The sequence below is a fragment of the Geospiza fortis genome, unplaced genomic scaffold (genome assembly GCF_000277835.1).
Source record: "Geospiza fortis unplaced genomic scaffold, GeoFor_1.0 scaffold471, whole genome shotgun sequence".
In the NCBI taxonomy this organism is placed as follows: Eukaryota; Metazoa; Chordata; class Aves; order Passeriformes; family Thraupidae; genus Geospiza; species Geospiza fortis.
In genome coordinates this window covers 861380-886444 of record NW_005054443.1, presented here as the reverse complement: position 1 = coordinate 886444, position 25065 = coordinate 861380, and the positions used below count along the sequence as shown (strand labels likewise).

At 40.6% G+C, this 25065-nt stretch overlaps 1 protein-coding gene across 2 annotated transcripts in view; it reads right to left on the bottom strand.

The window, feature by feature from the left end:
- Positions 1-25065, bottom strand: part of ARHGAP28 (Rho GTPase activating protein 28) — a 76089-nt gene that overhangs the window by 20136 nt on the left and 30888 nt on the right. For both annotated transcript variants that reach the window (XM_031062266.1, XM_005427378.2), the window contains exons 2-5: positions 14775-14974; positions 10047-10264; positions 4362-4449; positions 2297-2454 (exon numbers count right to left, since the gene is read on the bottom strand). In XM_031062266.1, coding sequence (XP_030918126.1) covers positions 2297-2454; positions 4362-4449; positions 10047-10264; positions 14775-14974 — 664 coding nt within the window. The remainder of the gene's footprint in view (positions 1-2296; positions 2455-4361; positions 4450-10046; positions 10265-14774; positions 14975-25065) is intronic.

Here is a 25065-nt window from a genome sequence, read left to right as displayed (position 1 = left end):
GTAGGGAATGGAAAAACTTTTTTACTTGCTGCCTGGGGCGTTTTTAGCCCAGAATATTCCCTCCTTAGAATGCAGTGATTCCATTGTTAGCCTTTTTCTGAGATTTAATGTAACAAAAGCTGCATGGGAGTTAGCCTTGTGAAGAAACATAAAATACTAAAGAATATCTACACATTGTGATTCCAGTGATGCAAAAAGTGCAAAAGCAGTCAAAACACAATAAATCACCTTGAAAAAAGGGAAGAAAACCCCAGATTGTATGCATATATTTTCTGGGGGGAAAGAGAAAAAATTCTAAGCACTGCAAAACTGATTAAAAAGGGTACTACAAAGATTTTCCACAGTGGCTGTTTGACTCCTAGGGGTCACTATGATGTGATGCTGTGGTTAATACAAACTTTGGGGCTGGCTCTCTTTCTCTGTCTTGTGTCACAATTTTCCAGTGGTTTTTCTTAGTGGTGTAATATGCAGGTTTGAAGGAGGCTGTGCTATCCTGAAATTAGATTACCAATGTTTTGGCTACGGATCGTGTCCGATATTTTGCGATGTTGTTTCTGAGCACTGCACTCAGACTTGTACTTCTGTGGTATCTTCAACTAAGTCACATGGACCATGGTCCCACACTGGAGAAATCACATGTACTTTGGGGAAATCCCTATGCTCCTGGGGATGTTGAGTTGATTCTTGTAGGAGTCAGGGGACTCCCTGCTGCAGGAGACAAGCTATTTTATGATATACAATATCTGTGCAGCTCTGTGCACACCATCAATGAAGTTGGCTACGTTGTCACGCCCACCCTGGAGAAAGTGTGATGTTGCACAGCCTCAGATGCAGCCCCACTGTCCCACTGTCCCACTGTCCTTATGAGTGTAGGTGACTGGCTGCTCAGGGTAACAGAGTGAGAGGTGATTTCTCTGCTGAGGCCCATTACAGTCTGAGTCATCATGGGAAAGAACCAAACACCACGAGCAGCAGCAGATGAAGCAAGGGAAAGGCCAACACCAACAGCCATGATTGCTCACTTTTTTCAGAAATGCTCTGCAATGACCTGGCATGTTTCTTGTGTGGCCTTGTGAGCTCATAAAATTATGTCCTGCATGCAGAGCAGTTCAACTCCAGCACAATACTGGCGTTTTCTAAGGCTTATCAATTATGAATACACAGATCCATGATATTCAATATGTCATCTTCTCTTCCCTCTTTGTTATCAGTTTCCCTGCTCTATAAACTGGGAATTGTCTGTGCTGTTGCAGAGAATATTTCGTGAGTGTGCATGTGGGTAGTAAAGACCAAAATCATGATGAGAGTAGAGATGCCCTTAGTCGCCACCAAGTTATCCCCACCAAAAAAAACCCCAAAAATCCAAACAACCAAAGACAGAAAAAACCACACAGGGATTTCACATAAATTGTGTAATTTATGTGGTGTCTTATCATTCAACATAGAAGCTTACTTCTACATCTCAGCTTCTTCTTGATGGAATCTGAGATGGACAACTGACTAATTCTCAGATAATTCAATGTCTGTGTGGATTGTAACAATTTCAGATTAGTTTGGGACCTCAGGACATCATAACATTCAGGAAATTTTTCCAAATACTTTACAGCCACTTCATACATGTCACTGAAATGGTGGTACTGGAAGCACTAAATTAATGCTCCAGTTTTCAGTGATGGAAGTTGTGAGGGCTGAGGTGAGTAGAAAATTTACTTCCATGACTTCATTACATAATTCCAGATACTGACACAACTGCTCAGTGCATGTCTGGATGATATGGCAAACTTTTCTTGAACAATTCATGTAGAATCTCCTATAGTGTGATTTGCACTCAATACTGACTGGAAACAGCCAGTACTGCTGCAGGAACAAGGTTTGCTTTCCTCTCTTCATTTTCAAATTTAAATCCACATGTTAACAAAGGCAGATAATCTGTGGGGAAAAAAAGTAGGAAAGCAGACAGGTAACAAAAATGATTGTTAGTTTTAATGCCAATAAGCGGTTTTTATTTCTGGGTGAAAAAATTGTGGATGATGCCATATTTGTGGACTGAGTTACACATACTCATCTGGGGGCACATGTTCATGATGGGTACAAGTAAAAACCTGGCTTGGATATCCATATTAACTTTGGGAATCAGCCACAGGCAGTAGGCAGGCACACAGAGAAGCCTCTACAAAGCACACACTGCAAAGCCCAGATCATGTATCTCAACAGACTCCATTGTGCTGGGGATATTAAACAGGAAATTGCTGTGTTAAAGAAAACAATCAAGGAAATATATGGAGAAGAAACTTACTGGCAAAGCCGAGTCTTCCTTTTTGAACCTCTGGTTTTTTGGCCACTCTTGGGTTTTTGGAAGGACTGTAATGGATTCTGAGAAAGAGACATCATAGGAGAGCTCTTCTGTTATGGATGGGCTGCCTTTATCGCTTCCACAGTCTAGACAGCTCTTAGCTGAAAATAAGGGAAATTATATATGAATAATAAATTGCATTTAGTACAGAGACATTAAAAATTTGAACCAAGAAGACACAATTCTTGAGAAAGTAATAAAGGAAGTGCTTCAAAGAGGAATTTCAGTGCAAACCACAGCATGTTCCTGTTTTGTCTTGAGGAAATAACCCCTTAGAAATAAAATCCCTATTTTCGTTTTTGATTATTTAACTTGTTGCTTTCTGTGAGAAAGATAGTTAAGCTGGAACTTCCTGTTTATCAGGAATTATCAAGATTTTTTACTCCATCCTTGTCTTCCCAGGCCAGCAAACTGCGGTGGGACTTGTCAAATGAACAATTAAAAATAAAAGGTCTTGACAGAAAAATGCTGTTGACACAGTTTCTCAGGTTACTGATGATGTACATACAATCACAAGACATTGTGCATATATTTTATGTAGTCACATACACATATTTCTCATTGTTGATAGTTTAGGTGTATAGCACCATAAAAGGACAAAACATACAATATTCCAATTTGAAAAACACTGTATCTACTGGCATTTATAGTAGACATTGTGAAATGACTTAATGCTTTTCTCTAAAATTTAGTCACCTCCTTAAATTACTGGATGTCAGAGGAAAATTTTTGAAATCAGTACAATCAAGTCCAGAAATATGCTATTGTCATGGAGGCCAAAGTGTGAAAACATAAATGAATTACAGGGTTGCCAACTTTCCTGATGGATCTCTAGTATCTCAGGTCAATTTTTAGTTTTCCTGTAAGGTTCAGCTCCTAAATCCATTTGGGATGGAATCAAAAATTTAATTGAAAGTGAAGTAAAATTTCAGCCCCCAGAACTACAGAGAAGAATTTACCAACATGACACAAGTGTATTCAAAAGCCATGGCAATCAGAAAGTGAATTAAAAAAACATTACATGTCTTATAAACTTGTGCATGCCCCATGTTGTCTGAATCATTGCATTTACAGTTACAGGATTTTTTTGCAACACCACATATTTTACAAGTCTGCTATGGAAAAGGTTAAGTGTGTTATTAGGTGGCTTCTGGTTTCTGAACTGTGGCTTTAGTTGCTGTCTAATGTCCAAGCCATTTAAGGTGTTTTCCATCTCTCTTCCCATCTCTCTTGGACCACAGACTGCTCATGGTACCTCTGGGCATTTGGTTCCCCATTTGTTCCAGTAAAACTGCTTGCAGAGTAGAAGTATCAGCAGAGCAGCTTTTGCCACCAAGGAAAATGTCTGTGCCACTGTATCCAGAGGTAAACATCCAAGGGATTAGTTTAGAAATTTGGATACTAATATCCCTTTAGTTAAGCCCTGAACAATGGTGATGGAAAGAGCTTTCAAACTAAGAGATGAACATTCTCATGGAAGAATGCTGACAATTATCCAGACACTGTGTAGAGGAGAGCTATTACTTTCATTAGGACTGCCAATCACTGTCAGGGCAAAGAATATAAGGTATAACACCATTCATAGATCAGAATAACAGGGCAGAACTAAGAAAATTATAAATTTCTAATACTACAATTTCTGCAGTACTGGAGAAGAAATGCGGAGGAAATATACTTTGATTTGCAACAAGAAAATACATTGATGACATATTTTGGATAAATTCTGCATGATATTGCTTACAGATTATTTTTACATTCCCAGCCTTGCAATGACCAGCATTTTTTAGATGCTGATGCCTCAAGGGCAGCAGTCTGTGTCCGTACAACATTGATCTTTAATGGCAAACTTTGGTTCCTGCATGACAATAAGCTGACAATGATTTTGAAGAAATATACACAGCACTGCCCCAACATGAAAGAGGGGACTAACCTCTGAACCAGAAAAGGGTCTTTCTGTCTGTCATTTACTAAGAGGAAGTGAACACTGGTTACATGTTGTCATACTCACAGCTAACTGATTTCCAAACTGGCTTCTGCCCAGGAAGCTGGATACCATTAGAAGATACTGGTGACACTGGAACTGTCTCAAATGTGGGCTGATAAGCAAGGAAAAATGATCAGACTGCAGTGAAGGCAAACGTCTACGGACAGAAACTGCTACAGTTCAAGCAAAAGTGTATCATTCTCAGCTTACACTCTCTTGACAAGATTAAACAATCTGTTGTGATTCTTCAGAGTATATTTTTCAAAGCCAAGCCTGAGAATTAATCTTCCCCAGACTGCACAGATTTGGACTGTGTGGAGGTCAGTAATACTGCAGCTTGCTGTACCTAATGAGTCCTGTCCTATAAAATGACCGAAATTAGCTAAGTAAATTGCTGTACAGAATTAGGCTAACTGAAAGGTCCTCCTCAAATTGTAATTCATCCTGGCTTTAATAATTTTGGCCACAAATCTTTTTGAAGACTCTCTGGCACACGTTGAATACCTGCTATTCCCAGGGACCTGTCAGAAATCAGTCAGTCTGTTACCTCTTGTGATTTGGGCACGAGAAAGCTATTAAAGGATGGATGTCCTCCCACAGGTTATACACTAATACTTCTACCAGTGAATGGCAACAAACAACTTGAGGGAACAAAGAAACATTTTCTATATACAAATTCATTTCTTTCCACTCCAGAAACCATTCTGCACTGCTGAGAGGTGGCTCGGCAGCCCACAGGGTGACTCTCAAGCAATGTCACCTCTTCTTAGCAGTGAAATTTTGGCCTTGTCCTCAGCAAAGTTCAGAACTTTGTGGTTCAGAAAGACAAATCTGAGTGTTTGTGTTCCATGGGAAATAAGAGCTCTACTATTAATTCTTGAGTAAAAACCAAAAAACAACAAACAAAAACAAGGTCAGGAATTACAAAACTGCTCTGAAGGTTACTCATTGAAAGGAACTACAATGTTCCAAACCTGTCTTACATTTTTTCTGCTGTTATTTGTACCCTTGTGGGAAGCCCTGAAGCACCCAGCCCTTCTCAAACCTGCTGTCTCACACACCCTGAGCCTGATGGAACAGACCCAGTTTTCCAGCTGAACCTGTAGCTGTAGGCCCCCGTGAGCCCTTAATACCAACTCTTTTAATTGCTCTTTTAATTGCTCTTCAATTTGCCAAGTCAGCTGTTTATCAACAAGTAGCAATGCCTCAGGGCAAAAATTCTGTTTTCCCCAGTTGCAGTCAATGTGTGGGAGAAGTGTTCAGGCTGTCAAAAAATGTCAGATATTTAAAGGACAGGCAGCTCTTCTAATTGGAAGCCTGAAATAAGGTTTCAGTTGTTTTATCCAATCTTATCCTCTGAGCTATTTGGGTAACAAAGTCAAATGTAACATGAATAAAATCTCTCCTGAGAAAGTCCATTCAATGGCTTGTGAACTTGATAGCAAACAGGATCTGAGTCACATGGGCTTCCTTTGCCAGAAGACTGTAAGGACCATAGATTTTTTAAAAAAGAGAGCTGGACACTTTTATGATAAAATCCCACAGCATTTACACAAAAAGCTTCAGGACATAAAAAAGCACTATAAATTTCAGGTGGGAGTGTAGAAGTGGAGATGATTGCTAAACTCGTCTCAGCAATTTGGGAAAATCAACCATAAAAGCAGATATGCTTCTGCTTAAAATCCAGATGGAGAAATTAATGGTAAATATTAGCAACTGGCTCATCTACTTCCAGTGCTCAAAATGTCTGACCCTGTAAACAATACTCAGAATAGATTTATGGTAAATCAAGTTTATTAAGAAAAGCCCACTTCCAACCTTGTTACATGGGTGAAATGAGTCGTGAAGCACCTGCAGTATCCTGGTTCTGATAAGCTGGGCAGAGCTGGCAGACACAGATATGGAAGATGGAGTGGACTGCAGACTCCGCCTGGCAGCCAGCAGGGCTGGCAGCAGGCAGCCCTAGCCTGGGGAACTGCATCATGTGAACTGTGCACAATAACTGGGGTACCTGAAAATGTCATATTCTCAGTCCCATTTCCCAGCCTCCACAGTGAGAGTCTATAATGAAACCAAATCTATGTCTCTTTTGTGAAAATGTCTCCCTCCCCCCCCTCCCCCACCCTTACTTTTTTTTAATGTTAGGAAGAGTGGGAATAGAACTTTTTTAATGCATTAATTTAAAGATCCAGATTATTTCTGTAGGGTAAAAGAAAATTAAAGAACTTTTGAAGACCTTTTCCCAGTGAATGTGAAAGACCAAGAGTCAAACTGTGTCCTTAAATAAACTGGGACAGCTTTCTTCTTTTGCCTGGGGCTTCAGCAAAGGTGAGGCTTCCCATATCCTGATTTCTGACTGAAAGTGATTCATTAGACACACTAAAAATGAGCCCACTGTTTACTGCTACAACATACATGGGAATTTCCAATGGGAAGATGAAATCAGAAGAGCAAGGAGAGGATGGAAACGAAGTAGACAGACAGTTCTTTAGTAGCTACACTCATTGCAGAGATGTAAAACCAAATCATTGGAGCACCAAAGAGATCAAATTTTATTTTCAGCCCTGAAGCTAAAGGAAATAAAGGCAAAGGAGAATAACCTTATAGCTCTGGCCAGGATACAATTTGCCCATGCTTTGAATATATTCACATTTCCAAGCACTGCCACCACAAACACCTTTTCATGCAAATAGCTCTGGGTTAGTAAGTGATTTTTCTTTGACTAGGACATGATTTTGTCATGCATTGATGAAGTAAAATGCTTGTAGAAAGTCTTCAGGAGTTTTAGTTAATTACAACGCACAGGGTTGGGCTGTTAATGAGCACAGTGCTTCATCTCCTCTGTCCAATAACAGAATGAAAATATGTGTGTCCCCCATTTGTATTCTGCTGTTGATTTTTCTAAGCTCTGAGCACTAGCAGAGCCGATAGCTTCTGATGGAAGCAGCAGGGTACCAGCAGTAAGGAAAATCAGGCCACTGTGATTAATAAACCATCCAATTTAAAACTCAGTAGTGTGGCTGTCAGTTGAGTCTGCTGGCTGTGGACCTGTCTGAAGCAGAGCAAAAGCACCTCAGCTGGGACAGCCTGCTTTACTTGCCAAGGTGGGGCTTTTGTAACCACAGGGGTAGCATTTTTTGTACCATAGGGGTAGCATTTTGCCCCTAGGGATCATGGCTCCTTTCCAGGACAGATAACAGAAAAAAAACCAAAAAACCCCCAAAAGCTACCAAAACAAGAAAAGGAATAGCTGCATTTCCTTTTATTTTAGTCCATTTTGTCTGTTGAAGGGACACTCCTGCCATGAGGGCATGGACCTCAAGGCAGGATGGCTGGAAAAGCACCTTTTGTTCTGTGTTGACCCACGCAGAGCCTGGCCACTAGGCAGTAGTAGTAAAACATCTAGCAGGCAGGGTTTTTTTCAGAACAGAGAGGAAAAAGGAAAAAACTAGGGCAAATCTATCTTTTTCTTCCCCCACGCTAGATGACAACTAATTTATGCCTCCTTAGGTCCCCTAAATCTCATCTCAGGTGACCCTAGTGAGCTAATCCCCTTTCCTCTCATCCTTAGCCAAGGAAGAGAGTAATCTATCCTGTGACCCATCCCTCTGGGCTCCTGTGATTCTTAGGTTGCTGGGAAGAGGTGTAAATCCATTCTCCTAATGGAGAGGATTATAGAGTTAAGTAAAACAATTAGCTGTGATTTGCTATTTGCAGCATGTTCTGTTTACTTCTGCCCTTCCCAACTAAAAGGCAGGATGGGAAAGCAAAACTCCATGTAATTTCAAGCAGTCTCCTCACCAACCTCTCTTCCCCAGCTGTGCTGAAAAGATTTGCTTGTCCCCATCTCCTGCCACTCTTTTCTTTTGGCTGCGTTGTTTTTAATGTGCTTCTCTTCCCTAAACTGATTAATCACAAAGATTCTCTGGCAACTGTAGGGCTGTGCCCAAAGAGGCAGCAAAGCTCCAGGGACTGCTGATACCCCCTTAAAGAGACTACTTGGGACACCCTTGGGTCAGGGACACAAGCCCTCCTGAAGTGTGTTTATCCCTGAAGGGCTGATAATTAGGACAAAGTTTCTAAATCCCATAACAAGCAGCAGAGATAGGAGCACTGATGAATAGGAAAATTAGAGTGTTGGGGCCTTGTAGGCTTTTAGAACTAAAACGTTTCACAGGCTGTTGGAGGGAGGTGATGGTGTGCTCTGCAGTTCTGTTTGGGTATCTGGGTTTAACATCTAGGTTAGCACCTGCAGAACTGCATATTTTTGTGGGAAGAAGAATTAGAAGACTTAATTACTTATTTGATCTTATCTTTTAGACTTTCACAATGCAGAACTAGTAAGCAAACTGACTTTTGGAGGAGGTAAAACACTGATTTGAAGAGCAGCTGCTCTGAGCACCCAAATTCCTTTTGCAAGTGAGAAACTTTATCAAGTTAGAAGGAGAAAATAAGCAGGTCAAAAATAAATCAATAACGTGCCCATCTGAGAGGAAACGTACAACGCTTATTTGGCAGACTTAAATTAATTAGGAAACTCAAGCTTTTGTAAAAAAAATTAAACACCTTATGGTTTACAGATACTTGAATCAGGAGAAGTGAGCTAATCTAACTAGAAGTACCACTAGCTTTTTAATGTTCATGCAAACATGCCTGATATCTCTCATTAAAGAGTGTCTGCCCACAGGAAACTATTGGATGCTCCTGGATGTATTAGTGGGATATGTGCAAGAGTTTCAAAAGAATCCAGATATTAAATTTGGAAGCAAAAAGTTTAAGTATCTGGACACTATATCTTTGTAATTTTAACATAACTATGCAGCTACAATTTTTGCTCCAAATTTTTTTTAAGTAATCCAGGATATCAAGCCTTGAGGAGATGGTAGAACAAACAGGAAAGGACAAAGCAATGCCATAATGAAAAATAGTTTCTGGGAGTTTTACAATGGCAGCAATTTTAATATTAATTTCAAAGGTGAGCTTGTGATCTTATTGGTGACTCCCATTTAAGACATCATGAGTGATAAACATAAAATCATGAGTGTTGCTTTGAGCAGTGGACTAAACTCATACAGCTGACTACATTCACCAGAATCAAAATATGTACTGACAGGAACTGGTGAGTTCAGAGCTATCCTCAGGGAAAAGTGGATGAAATCTCCAGAGGTACTGCTGATTTCTGAAGCCATGAGGCAAATGAACAGTTAATAGGTTTTTGTTTGCTATGTAAGTGAAATGTAACTGCCAGTGTACAAGTTACAATCGTGCTGGCAGGTGTTTAATTGCTTATGCATATTTGAACCCCAGTTGCATCATTAGACAAGTTTTACTTCACCACTGAGACTGCTGAGTAAATAGCAAGTGTCCCCAGAAGCCAACAAAAATTTGAATAGCTGCCAAGAGTAACTCACCAATTTCCAAAAAATAAAGGAGTAAATGTTAGTCTTGACATGAGGCTGCAGGAGGAAGGCTGGCAACAGATACTTTATGTTACAGATTAGTTACAAAACTGTACCACTGCATTTGGTTTCTTCCTTTCCCCTCTAATGTACTGTATACAACATTAAAAGTCTGGTGCTATGGTCAGAAACTGCTAATGACTGTCTGTGCATTGTTAGCAGGAAAGTGTTCCTGTCTGGCAGAAACTTTGGTGAGCTACTTCCAAATTGCATAAAAATTAAGATCAAAGGCATGCATGAGGATACTTACAGAAGAGTCACTGGTGCCAAAGATGTCTCGCACATCCCGGACTGTGTGCTTGTTCTTCTTCCTCAGGGTCTGAGTGTAGGTGTTGTACCTCTTCTGTACAGCAGCAGCTTGAGTTCTGGTCAGAGTGGACAGCAGGGCTTGGCCATCCTCCTCTTCAGCTCCTGAGATCAATGTGGATAAACCTACGTCTTGCAGCCATTCTGCCTCCAGTTCCCCTTCTGTGGAGGAAGACAGCATGTTAATAAGCCTGACAAGGAAGGGAGAGGGGACTGAGGAAAAGAGCTGGCATGATGGACTGCTACCACAGCCTTGAGAATACTACAATTCCAACCTTTCTTAGGCCACAAGTGCAAGTTAAGTTAGGTTTGTAAACCTTTGTCTTCAAAAAACTTTCAGTTTGCCAGTGTCTGCAGAAGAGAGGCTTATGACGAGAACAGAGGAGGCACTTTATCAGCATATGCATGTGAAGAAGGCAGCAGAGTAACCAGCCTGACAAAGCAAGGTCCCTAAAAATTAACCCCTAATTCAAAAGCATAAATCCCCTCAGTTCCCATTTATGCCACACTTACCATTTGTAGGATGGTGTACTGGAGAAAGCCATTTGGCTGATGGAAATAAAATGGGTATTCCAATTCAAATAAACAAAAATACTGGAGGTGTGTATACTGCAGAATAATGGATTTGCACTCTAGTGGCGCAATTCCAGATTCCAGAGGGTCAGCTGGTAGCTAGTGAAGAAGCCACACTGAGAGAAGAGTGATGTCCACCTAGTCCAATTGCTTCTTTTGAACAAGATGATTAAGAACCAGGGCTGCTCACTAAAGAACAAGGGTCAGGAAGGGGTAGGTGTCTAAGAGGTCATGTAAGGGAGGAAGATGCAGGAATAGCCATCCTGGCATGCCAGGTGTCACCCTAACTTCTAATTATTAAAGAATCACTAGCACTGTACACTCCAGTGTTTTTTGGGATCTCAATTTTAATACCTTCTTTAATCTGTTCAACACCGGCTTCCCAACTGGTTCAATACTGCAATTGGTTCCATAATGAGGGTATGCATTGTGGGAAGAATTGTTTTCTATCCTGGCTCTGTTGGACATGGCAGATACTTCTGGCATCTTTTCACAGAGCCACTCCTGCAGTCCCCTCACTACCAAAACCTGTCCATATGAAGACAACATAGGTTTTCACCTTGCTACCTGTAACCTGAAATGAATGTGCCTTGTCACTATCTGGCTGTGGAAAGGTCCCAATCTACCTTCTCTGAATCATTCAGTAATTTTAAACTTTGCTCTCACTGCTTTTTGATTTCTGTTCTTTTTAAAATAAATAGTCATAGTCTTTTAAAATCTCTCTTCGCATAGGAGATTTTGAGGACGTCCATTTCAGTTTTGTGAGCAATCCTAGCTCAGTAGTAAGTGGCTTGACACAAGACAGTAATTTCATTCCAGCCCTGACTGAAGAAGAGGTACTACAAATAAACATGTCAAACAGGAAATGGATTAATTTGCAGCATGTTCTATAAAACAACTTGTCAATGCACTTATTGTTCTTGTCCCAGCACCAGTCTTAATGGCAGGTTGGTATTTCCACTCTCCCTTTATTGCCTCTTCTTGACATCAGAATGCAGGCTGATTGATGGACACCAGTTTGCTGCACTTTGGCAGTTACATACACAAAAGAGAAAATTACAGGACGGGGCTGTAGGGACAAGCAAAAGCATCTTATGCATGTGCCATCACTGACTCCATTGTTAACTGCCCTGCCTCTTTACAAAGCACTACAAAAATAGCTGCTTCTAAACCCCTGCTCTGTGTTAGCCAGGGGTGTGACCAGCCCTGTATCCCATGAAATAGCTTGTCTCTGCTCTTATCCTTTCTGTATCCACAGACAGGATGAAGACTGTTCCTTTTCCCTCTCTGTAAGCTTTGAGCCAGTGATTCTTCTGCCATTTTCACTCTCTAAGAAGGTCTCTTCTCTTTCTTGTGCACTGCTGTATGAGCCATATCTGTTCATGTTTCAGCTTTTAAATGACATTAATTCTGGCTTTTGTCCTGACATATTCTTTCCATGAACTGAGCTTGTAATCAAACTTGATATGAAAAACAGCAGGGCAAACATTAAATTCTGCCTGCTTACAAGTCACCCTGTGACTTGTTTTCTCTGGCTTTTCCCTTTTCCTGTTCCAACCACACACAAACAATAGACTAACACATAACAACAGCAATCAGAGGAGTAAAAGTATTAAAGAGAAGAAATTATTGCATTTAAAAATGCTCAAAATTTTATGACACATGGTTATTAAATTAAGGTTAACTCCCTCCCCCCCATGTTGTTTAAGAAAGCATTATTTTTATAGTGTTAGCTACTAATACAGCATAGACTTGATACTGTGTTTGATTCTGCAGCACCAGAAGACAGGTAATTGAGAGAGTAGTTCTCTTTTTCTCATAGAGTTTGCTAGGAAAGAGGTGTGTCTTGCTTTGAATCTCAGATATAACCTGAAACAGCCCAGAGATATAACCTTAAATAACTCACAGCATTCAAGCCTTGTAACAAAAGTTGTAAAGCAATTCTGCACAGCATGGGCATCTTAAATACACCACGACTTTCACCTCCCCTACAATTTCATCCCTTGTGTCACTTGTCATGATCTTCTGTTCTTTTTTGACTGCATTTGCTAACATCAACAGAATAAGTATGCTGTTGTCTGCCCTTTGCACATGACGTCTGGCAAAGCACATTGAGGTTTTGACAGTCATGCCTGCCTGGCTTGTATCACCCTTTGGCCTCCTTCTTAAGGATCTTCATCTCCTCCTCTCAAAGACATCTGAAATGAATATTTGCTTTTATTTTGCCCTGAGGGTTTCCACATTGATTTTCAGTGTTTTGATCACTGGCAAGGAGTATTATCCTATTAGGACCTTAATAGAACTCACTATTATTTCCAAGATTTATAATCCCAGACTGAATATATTCCTGATGTTAATAACTAGGACAAGCACTGCCTGACTGTGTGTGGGTGTATGCAATACATATATATGTGTTTAAGACAACAATATGAAGGTAAATGAAGTGTGGAGATGTATTGCATTTTGACTTGCAGTCTCATTTTTAATTCAGGGCAAAGGGGAAAAAATCGATGTGATTTAATGAGGTGTACTCAGACAAAGGGTAACATGGGACTGCAGCAGAGTTCGGGCAGCTGAGAAGATTTACTTCAGCACTGACGAAACTGATGGAAAAGTTTCTGGAAAGTAAGATCTTGTATTGCCTTGTCCTATTAAGTTATCCAGCTTGGCAGCTCAGAGATTTGTGTCATTCCCCTGACTGTGCAGACAAGTCAGGCACACCTGTCAGTTCGTGCTGACAATTGCATGGACGAGGCGCCAAGAGGCTCACAATCTCCTTATGGAGTCTCCAAGCTGAACAGTATGATCAGACAGGAGTTTTCCCAATAAGAAACAGAGGAGTGCAGAACAGTGGATTTAGGCTGATCATAGCCCTCACAGCAGACCAAGATTTCTAGTGGTCTTCTCCTTTTGCTTCCAGGAGAGCCCAGCTGGAAACTAGTGAATGGGGGGTGTTCCCCATGGAAACAGCACATGGTTGGAGCTAGATACCTCTCCATGGGTTACTTACCATGACTGGTTGCGTATGTGATTGCTTAATAAAGTAGTACTTTCCACCATTCTTCCTGGTAGCAGAATTAATGACATCCCATTGCACGTCAAGGTAGGAAAAATATATCCTCACTTGTGTTAATAATTGTATGGAAAGAGCATGCCATTGTTTCAAAATCTATCCCTACATCAGTAGTTACTAGACCAGGGGCCAGGAGCCACAGAAGGGTAGCAGCAGTTATCAGCAGGTCACGACCTCAGAAGAAATTTGGTTTCATTGTATAGTAACACCTGGTATTTTGTGTTACACAATCTAATACATTTGTGATGGGGGTCCTAACTGGAAAAAAAATGAGAACCACTGTTCTAGATGTTATCAAATCATCTAACACAAAGCTGCATTGCAACAAGCTATCACATATTGCCACGTTTTTCCAAATACAGTGCCTAACGAGAGGGGAAAACATTAAGGTAACAGAATGAGGCAGTAATCCCTTCAGGACATGTTGTATAAGTGATGAATGAATTTGGTCAAGTGGGGAGCCTGAACAATGTAGGCATCCCTACATTCAGACTTATCTCCAAACTTTCCTTGAATGATATCTTAATTGGGCAATCTCAGAGAAACAAGCAGATATCAAATTCCTGATAGGAGAATACTACATCTAACCAAAAATTGCTTCAAGACTTTAATTATTTCTGAATCATATCTTATGAAAAGCCAGAAAGTTTAAAATTACAGCATACTAAATTAACATTTTGCTACTTTAAATGTTTTGGTTTAATCTATTTAATGCTGTAAATTTAGTTTTCATTGAGTGCCTCTCTTTTCTGAATTACACTGTATCTGTCTTCCCAAAGCACAACTAAAATCAATGCAACAAAACCTACTTCAGAAATTAATTAGTGGCTCCAGTGCATAAACCAGGCAATTATTGTTTCTTGCCAGTGGTTAACTGTGATGCTCATAAGAGGAGTTACAATGATTATAGACCCCGTCTATTACTTCTGCTCAGACTCAGTGACGCGAGGAAGGAGATCAGGCCATGACTCTTTAGAGAGGAGGCAAAGTCAGGGAACGAGGAATAAGTGGTGTTCATGTGCTCACCATCAGCAGGTTTGAACTCCAAGAGCATTGCTTCTTCAGATCCATCTTCTCTGCTCTCCTTGATGCTCTCTACTTCACACCAGAAGTCCTCCATGGAAGTGCTGTCCATGGAGGCCTGAGAATTGGAGCGACTGAAGGCAGGAGGTACTGACTCGTTGGAAAGCATCCTGTTAATTCTTCGACAACGAGAGAAAGACTTTCTGAAAAGAGAAAGCCATACAAATAAAATCATCTTTCTATCATGCTAACCTGTGCCATGCAAATGCAGCAGGCAACCAGTGCTTGCCCTGTGGCTGTACCAGGAAGTAGGGAACAAGATTTCAGAAGCCAAGTACACAGTTCTGGTAATTGTCATGATCTCCGTTGCTCACAACAATAAAGGCTGGACATGTATTTTGCATCTGATAATTTATCTCTTTAATGTCCTTCAGTATTTCCCAATCTAGAGGGAACTCAGGAAACGCAATTTCTATTTCTAATACCGGTATCCGTCTAAAGAGACACTGCAAAACTATTTTCACTTCTTTTTGCCTCAGTTTCTCTTTCTATCCCTTCCTGTTTTGCTTACTGGATGAAATGACTCAGTGAAAACTTCTCTGGGGAAAAATAATGAGAATTGGGAACACTGAAATATTTTACAAACTCGTCTTCACTCCAAAAAAGAAAAAAAAACTAGAAAGATTTTAATTTGGAAAAATAATTACTTTTTATTTGAAAACCCTTTAAAAAAGATTTGGGTTTTTTTCTTAAGTTAAAATATTTTTAAACAAAATTTGAATTAAAGTAGTATATTGTAGGTCAAACAGAGGTTTTGATCACAGGTTCAAAAAAATTATGATTCACCAAAAAAACAAGTTTCAAGTTAAGATTCAATACAGGTGTTGAATTAAAACTAGATTTGCTCCTTGCTCTTTTGTTCTTGTCTTTTCCCCACTGTAAGTACTTGCAGCTGAAGTGCGTTATACAAATTCATTTAAAATCTCATATAACACCCACCATGAAAATCGTCTGACTTTGCTCTTCTGCATTATTATGGCTGCAGTACTGTAAACAGCTTTTGTATGTGTAATTGCAGTAGATACAGTAATCAGTAGTAATAACCACAACAATATTTGTACAAAGGAGTTAGGAGGTAACACAATTTTGGCAGAGAGCTAGACCATAGGAATTAATGGAAAATTCTGACCTAAGGTCTTCTGACCTTCACTTATCTGAATTAATTCAAATGCAGTTTCCCTTTCTCTTCCTCTTCTGTATGGCATGATCCCGCCAAAATGCCTTTGTTTAAAACCACAGGCATCACTTTTACTCCACTAGAAAAAAAAGATATTTCCTTTTCAGTGTTTCCCTCCTTATCAAAGTTTTCCTAATGGATGTATAAACAATGTATTATTTCATAAAGCTGACTGAGCATGCTTCTCCCTCACTGCACTGCTGCCTCTGCTTCATCCTTCCCTGCCCTGGGGCTTGCAGGGCCTCCTCACTTTATCTTGGCAGGTCCTTCTGGGCTAGATCTGAGCTCCAGGCTGGGGAGCTCTGGTGGGAACAACAGAGCACAACAAACCCAGCTTTGGACATGATCAGGCTTTATAAAAGGCAAAGCTCAGGCCTTTGCCTCTTTTTGAACACTCATAGGTGTAATATGGATGATTCATCTGCCAAATCAGCCCCTGCGCTCTTGGAAGCAAAGCTTTCTGATGGGTGACAACATTGCAGCTGGAGAGAACACGCCATGTGGTGGTGGAGACACGTTCTCTGGAAAGAGAAGTGCTGTCTTCAGTGTTTCTCTCTGTTTCTACCCTCATAAACAGTTTGTTTGCTTTAAAACACAGTGCTGAAGCTGTTATTGTTTTAATTAGAACAAGCCACAGTTGCCAAATGCGAGAAGAACTTGTGACACAAGTGTGGTTAAAACGCTTTTGCTGTATCTCTCCCTCTGGGGAGATGTGTTTCAGTCGGCTTTTGTTCCCAAAGCCTCACATGTCCAGGGTACCTGATAAATTATAATCACTGGAATTTTGCATCTGGACATGTCAGCCTCTAGGGTTTTTGTATGGATTTCCCTTTCTTTTGTGGGTTCATCTATGTCTCATCCTCACATTAGCAAGTAAGAAAAATGCAAGCATCACTGGACTTAAATATGATGAGTTAATCCTGTACCAAGCATCCCTCAGCAGAGGTTTTAACCAGCAGAAGCAGAACTCCTGAGAAGCAGCCAGAAAACCCCATCTCTTCAGCTGGCAGCTAGGTGGGATGGGGCAAACAGCACCCACCAACCCATCGCTTGTTGCTGTGAAAACCTGAGCTCTTTTGTTGGAAAGGTTATAGTGAACACAGGTAAGGAAAAAGGCAAAACTGCCTGGAACTCCAATGGCGTTTGGGGCCTCTGTTCACTGGACATTGTGCAAGCAGAGGAGACGCCAAGGGCTGTCTGTCCTTCTGCCACAGCTTGTCCCTCACCAGCCTCCTCTTCAGCTTGGGGCCTGAGACCCCAACACTGCTGCTCACTGAGAAATTCATGTCCCTGCTTAATAGAAACCTTTGTGGAAATCAAGTCCCTACACATGCTATATAGCACTGCCCAGAGCTCTCGAGCCAGCAACTGCAGGAAGGAACGCTCTCACCGTTCTGGAATCAAACATGAGCTGGGATGAGGAGAGGGCATCCCTGATAGCATAATTAGCTCCCATCATTTAGTCATGGTCAGGGAATTTAAACATTTCCTGCCCTCCCAGTGTGAATCTTGACCACGACCTTTGTGCTCTTCAGGCGCCACACCACACTGATCCTTGGGCTTTGGCTCCATCGGCACTTCAGCTGGCTGGGACCAAGGCTTTCTATTTCACCATATTAGGAAGAAAGAGGCTTAGTGGGTTGCTGCTTTTCTCCCCACAGTAAGTGTGCTTATTTTGTAATATTACCATACCAGAAAGCAAACTGCTTAAATAGACCATGTAAAACAGCAACAACTGCTGTGGCAACCAGCTTTGCCAAATACGTCTAAGGTTCCTGTGTAATTAATGTGCATTTACAACAATATTACAAGTATGGAGCTTATTTGGAAAATCAGCTGAACAAAGTTCCTGAGAACTTCATATTTGAAGCTTGTTATCTCAACCCAGATTAAATCAAGCTGTGTAAAATTCCGGTAACAAGAAAGGTTAGGCAGAGGTGCTTTATCCTTATTGGTAAACATCTGAAGCTTGCTTTCAGGTGGTCTGGTACAAACCTTCTCCAATTATTCTGAGTCTGCCTAATTAAAGCTCATGTGTTTGAAAGACTTCCAGCTGCTGTTTTGACCCATATACCTGTGACTTTTGTCCTGGAGGAAGTGGTCTTGCCTTTATGTGATAATGGCAGTTGTCTCCCATTTCCTCCAGCCAAAGCTGCTCAAAACAGTTTCAGTAAAAAAAAAATCCTACTGAGGAAGCAAAGCATATTCTTCACTGCTTTTAAGTAATTCTTGAAGGACACTGTAAGAGCACTGACTCAGCAATCTGCCTGTCTCAGAAATAGCTAAAGAAGCCCAGGCTGCCTGTTACCTGGGAACCCTTGCAGTAGACAATCTCTGCTCCTGACACCTTTTTCACCCTCAAGCCGTCCTTTGTTTTGGTCTTTTTTCCTGAGTGTCTCAAGAGAAGTTCAGAACAATAAGAAGTTTTCACTAAGCTGATTCTGCTGCTCCTATAGGAAAGTGGTAAACCAGTCCTGTTAAGCAAAAGCAGCAGTCACAAAGTTCATGCTAAGTTTCTTTTGTTCCCTCACACACATGGGTAGTAGTGAGCTAATCTGATTAAATTAAACACAGGAGGGATCTCAGATCCTGGCTTCCTCGATGGAAAAAGTTGGGAGAGGAGTATGAAACTAAAAGCACTGAGCAAAAATTATAACAACTACACTGAATGAGCTAAAATGTTTTTCAGGATGGAATAAAATAAAAAAGAAAAGCCACATAAAACACTGAGAAAGAAAAGAAAAAGAAGGGAAAAGTATATAAAAACTAATGCTATGAAAGAGCTTGTCTATTACTGGATATTTGCAGAAGAAAGAGTTAAAGAGTGTCAGGAAGGAGAAATATGATATAATTTAGAAAGCTTTCCATGGAAAAACCATTGCAGGGAAGGAGGGTATTTCCATGGGGCACTAGAAAGCTCATTCAACTGTGTTTGACTTTGGTTTTGGCCTGGTATATATTTATAACACTGAAGAAATGCATCAGCTAAACAGGCCTCCTGACCCTATATTTTATTTTGCATATGTACTGCAGTAGTGTGTTCAGGATCTGATACCACCTATTGATTTCAGGACAGCCAAGCCAGATCCAATAAGGTGTTCTTACCCTATCCTCACAATAAAGGTTTGTAAAACCACACAAAGAGCTGGCTCAGTGACACTTAATGATTGCTCACAGGCTCAGTAATGATAAAGTCAGGCTTGTATTTTGAGTTTAATTAAGTAATGGATGGTGAAGAATCCATAAAACAAATGGGAGCAATAAAGCCATCTTGTAGTTAAAAACAGCACTTGATTGTTGTTTACATAGAGGGAGAGGACATCTTATTCTTGTGGGCTGTTATCCTTCATTTCATTCAGTGGGTCCTGAACCTGCTTCACCACAATTAGTCACATTTATAAGAATGGGAAAGGTGAAGAAATCAAATCGTCCTGGTCATTGTAGGATGAAGATCCACCTTTTCACACTGCAATAATTCTATCAGGATAACTACCTGTTCAGCTTTTCCCATGTATGAAAAAGGGGCTAGTAGGTTGCATTGACGGGAAAAAACATTTATTCCTTGTTATTAAGAACTGTTCTGAATTTTTAGCAGTCATGTACCAATATATCTCTTTCTTCTAAATAAAATGTATAAAAATTGCAGGCAAAGGAAGAGACCAGCAATGGGAAATAGTACTTTTGTGCACAGTTCACTCTTGACCCAAATCTCTCATCTTCTAAGTTCCTTCCTGGTGACCTTGTTCCTGCACTGTTTGTGGTCTGCTTATTTCCTTCTCCCCATGCTTCATGGCTTCTGATCACAGAGAAGGGAATATATCAGACAATATCCCCCCAACTCCATCTACACACTTCTGTTTCTGATTATCTTGCAGATGTTGGGCAAATTGTAGACAGTGGATGCTAAAGCTTCCTTGTCCTTTCTCTAGCATCTGGTATAGCAAATATTTAAATAACATGCTCACTCTTGCTGTCACACTGCCCTGCTTTGTAAAAGAGTATTTGAGTGAGAGGCAGAGAAAGGTTTAATTTCATTATTAATTTTCTCATCCTGTGGCCCAGCAGAACTCCAAAAACATGTGAATCTCATCGTTCTTTGTGAACAAAGATGGGTTTGAAAATAAGCTATCACCTTACTGTATTGGTTAGATTTCAAAACACAGGAATTCTCACTTTTGCCTGTCTTTGTATTCTACAAAAGATTCTTCAAAATATGTTTCTGTCAACTTGAATTTTACCCCAGATTCTGTACCTGGGGTGGGTCAACCCTGAATATATGCACAGATTGTGGAACTAAATACTGGAGAGCAGCACCACAAAAAAGGGTCCTGGGGGTCCTGTTGATGGCAGGTTGGACATGACTCAGCAGCGCCCTGGCAGCCAGGAGGGCCAACACTGTCCTGGGGGCATAAGGCACAGCATTGCCAGCCAGGCAAAGGAGGAGATTGTGATTGTCCTGCTCTGCTGTGCTCTGCACTGGGGCAGCCTCACCTCAAGTGCTGGGGGCAGTTTTGGGACCCACAGTATAAGATATAAAGGTATTAGAGATCATACAAAGGAAGTATCCAAAGATGGTGAACTGTCTACAGGGAAAGCTGTATGAGAGGTGACTTGGCTTATGAGATCACTTGGCTTTTTTCAGCCTGGAAAAGAGGAGACTAAAGGGAGACTTTACAGCAGTCCACAGCTTCCTCATGAGGGGAAGAGCCTGGGCGGGGACTGATCTCTTCTCTCTGGTGACCAGCAATGGGACATGAGGGAATGGCATGAAGCTGTGTCAAGTGAGGTTTGAGTTGGATATTAGGTAAAGGTTTTTGCAGCCACAGGGTGGTTCGGCACTGGAAGAGGCTCCCCAGGGAAGTGGTCATAGCACCAGTCTGACAGAGTTCCATAAGAGTTTGGACAATGTCCTTAGGCACATGGTGCGACTCTTGGGGCTGTCATGCATAGGGTTGGACTTTGATGATCCTTGTGGTCCCTTCCAACTCAGGGTGCTCTATGCTTCTATGGTTTTTAGGACCAAAAGGGGTTGTCTACTGAATCTTAAGATTTAAAGACTTAAAAAAGAAAAGATATGTAATATTTACAATAATTAAAAGCTTTGTTTATTTAATTATGTTTGGTCTGCAATTCCTCAAGGTAGTAACAGAAGTTAGGAGATTGAGTTGCAGAATTTGCATGCCAGTGTTACCTGCCAACACTTAAAAATACGTTTCACCTTGGGTTCTTCAGCTGTATCTTACGCAACGTCCCTGTAAGTGACAGGGAAGTTCCCTGCTGTAACAAAGGCCACACTGTGGCCCCTCTTCAGCCAAGCACGGAGATTGCAGAAGAATCTCTCTCTGTTTGTGGGTTCCAGCATGAGGGCTCTCACAATCAAACTCTTTGAGCTTGGAGAGTTCAGGGAATATACTCTCTAGGTATTGCCTGCTGGCAACAGTGACCTTTGGGGACATAACCCAGACCTCTCCTCCACTCTGGCAATCACATCACTTCAGCGCTGGCCCGATGCAACAGAAACAGTGCACTACATGGCTGCAATGTGTCTGTCAAAAGCTGAAAGGGACTCTATTTCATCTTCTTTCTCCGAACAAAGCTGTTGCTAAAGGGCAGAAAGGGTTCCCAAATGATTAACAAGAGTATGTTCTGTTAACCATTTTTTTTCAAGTTAATTGGAAAGAATTCTTTTCATATACATTAAGAGGAAGCAGTATAAGCCAGTTCTCAATGCTGATGACTTAAGAACATGAACAGATCATGGCAGAATATGTCACATGTAATTTTCAGTGGGTATGGGCAAGATAAGAAACATCTGGACATGACCCACAGGAGGCAAAAGCTGGACATGACCAGCTGGTTCAAACATCTTAAACATTTCCAACACATATTTATTGTTAGAACTGACAAATTCTTTTGTTGTGTTGATGCTTGCCTAAAACCTATTTACTTTCTATGAAAAACAAATCCATGTACCCAGGGTAGGACAAAGAAACATAGGAATGTGGGCCACGTACTGTGGGCTTAGAAAACCCTGTGCTTCCAGAAAATGTTTGCTTTATTGTGCCTTTACAGTACAAATGACTTGTGTCTGAGCACTGAACCCCCTGGACGTCACACTTTATCAGTTGGAGCCAATGAAAGGCTCTGGGAGCACCAGGCTCACAGCACATGCACTGTACAATTTATCCACTTCTGTTGAGTAGATGCCTCCATGAATTCCATCTGGCACTCACCCAGAGAGATCCTAGTTAGCTGAGCACTCCAAAATCCAAGGCAAACCCTTCAGATTCCACCTGGACTGACCCTGAAAAAAGGTTGTGTGGCAGCCCTGCATTTGCTACTAGTCCTTGGCATGAATTACTCAGTGAAGGCACACAAATAGCATGAGGCAGAAGTGTTTTGTTCTGCAGTTTAGGGCAAACAGTGTCTTAACTAAAGTAGAAAGCAAAGATGGTTAAGAGTCACATGAAGGAGAAGGAGAGCAGGAAGCACAAATAAATTAGATTCTGTCTAAACACTGGTACTGCACGAAGGGTGATGCAATTTACTGCATGCACTCAGTCCCTCCTCGGAGAGCTATCCGTAGCAGTGAGGAAAACCTCACAAAAGGCAGTGGAAAAGCTGTCATGCTCTTTTGCTTCCTACTGCTCTGGTAGTGTCACTTCTTAAGAGCCCTGTAAACACTCCCTGGGTACAGCATGGTCTCGTGTCAGCTGGAGTACATCAGGACACTGAGCATCCTTCTGCGTGCAACTACAAGTACCAAGGAGTTAGAAGGAGGAGGAAAGTAATGTGCAGACTGATCCAGAATATTTTTTCACAATAAAATTGATTAGCCTCTGCCAGCAACTCACATTTAGCCAGATTCATTATTTATAACACAATAGGATAGTTAAAACTGCAGGAAATGCACAGGTCCAAGAGCTCCAATGAGGCCCAAATCATTCACCAAGCAAAGAAGCAAACCAGTAAAATCCATGTGAGATATAAACTTGACAATATTAGGAGAGTTTTGGCTCTAGAATCACAAATTAGAGTTTTTAAAGAAAAATAAATATGAAAATACTCAGTAGATACAATGAAGCACTGAAACATAAGGGATCAAACTTTCTACAGCTTTCAATACATCTTCTAACATTTATGATGAAAATGTGAAAGAATATACATTTTTATTTTTATATCATTCTAGAGGAGCCATCCTTTCAACCAGAATGATTATTATCATTAAGAAACTCAGAGTATTTGTCTGACTTTCTGAAACACTTCAAAAGACAAAGTCAGTCATTTTGGTTGACTTAAGGTAAGGGAACTGGACTATACTGTCTACTAGAAGGTATCTCATGAAACTGCATATATTGCAAATGTAAGCACTTTAAGGTCCTGATATAAGCAATGAAGGGAGGCAGATACATCTAGAGAGTGAACATGTAAACAGGAGCTTAAAGTCATGCAATATGTGTTTGAAGTTTTCTTTGTGCTTAGTTTTAAGTGAGTTCCAGCCGTTACTTTCTTCCTTCCTATAATTAATGAATGCTTTTAAGTAAATGTCACCACTCCACCCATTACACTTTTTTCAAAGGCTTCAGGACCTAAGCAAACAAGCATTACTTGAGTTATTGGCTTTTCTTTAGATGTTTTTAACGTATATTGAAGGCTATGGCTGAGCTACAAAATATGAATAAGTAAACTCTAATGTATTCATGTACATTTTCATCATGAATGGCATTCATGACAAAATGTTTTGAACATTGGGCTTAATAGTATTCACAGGACTGGACTGAAGTAGTGTAAAGTAACACACTGAACTTTTAAAGCTAAGCAAAACACTACCTTTAAAGTTATTTTATTGAAAAAAAATTCATATTCACTGAAGATATTCTTGAATCTTTTGACAGAATGATGAACAGCTTCACATTGTCATGAAAATCCTGGATCAGATTCTCAGACTGCAACAAACTGTTACAACCCCATTGGCTTAATTTATCCCTTATGTTTAAATTCAGAACATCCTTCTTTGTGGTACTGCTAATGTTGAAGTTATTACAAATCAAAAAACTTCCTGAGCAAATGTACGCCATTTAAATTTTTCTTTACGGTTCTGGGTTGGCTGTCTGGTAATTCTGGACTCTCAGCTTGTATTTTCTGTGCTGTATTGTACTTTGTGCTATACTGAATCAGTCAGAAGGAATGAAAAAGTTGCTGGAAATTTCTGTAGCCAAACAAAAATCAAGATGTGGGCTTAATTTTATTTTCTGCCACTCAAGTACACTGGTAAAGATTTTATGAGTTACTTTGGAAAGTGTTCCACACTTGTTGAATAGTTTGGTTTTTTGTTAGTGAGAGTGCTTAAAAAGCAGTGTAGATAAAGAATGTGCAATAATAAAGAAATGCAGATGGAGAATATCTCAGAGCACTGGCTTTCTACTTTTACCTGAACAAAAATGGTTGTACATTAGCTGATGGAAAATACATCAACGTGGAAACTCCTGTCAATGACCTGAATGGTCTGTGACTTTATTGTTGATGACCTAAGGCAATGTGAGGCCTCATCTCTAATTCTGCCACCCTTTCTGTCTCCAGACTCCCTGAACCCTGCTTCTTTCCCTTCCCTTTCCATTTTCCAGAAATCAAGTGCTGCTGGGTGGGTGAGAGGCTCTGTAGGAGCGTAGCAAGCAGAGAAACTGAGAAGGGCTCTCTGTGCAGGGGGGAGGTGACACCAACGCCAAAACACACAGGGCATGGGATGGGCATTGCAGCTGGTGGATGTATTCCCACGTTTCTCCAACAGCATTTGACTGCCATATTTCCTTATCAGCAGAAGTCACATATCAGACCCTCTTTCTACTCAGTTCCAAATATTTGTGAAAAGCTCAAAGTAACGAGGCCATTTTACATTGTACAAAAATTAATGACTAAAAAAATCCCAAACAGCCAGGCAATATTAACAGAAGTAAATCCTCTTGTCTCTGTTGAACCAATAGATGTTTGGCTAATGTGGTGCACATTTCACCTTCAAGAGTTAAGAAGAAAACTGTATCAGAATAGGCTTTTGACCCA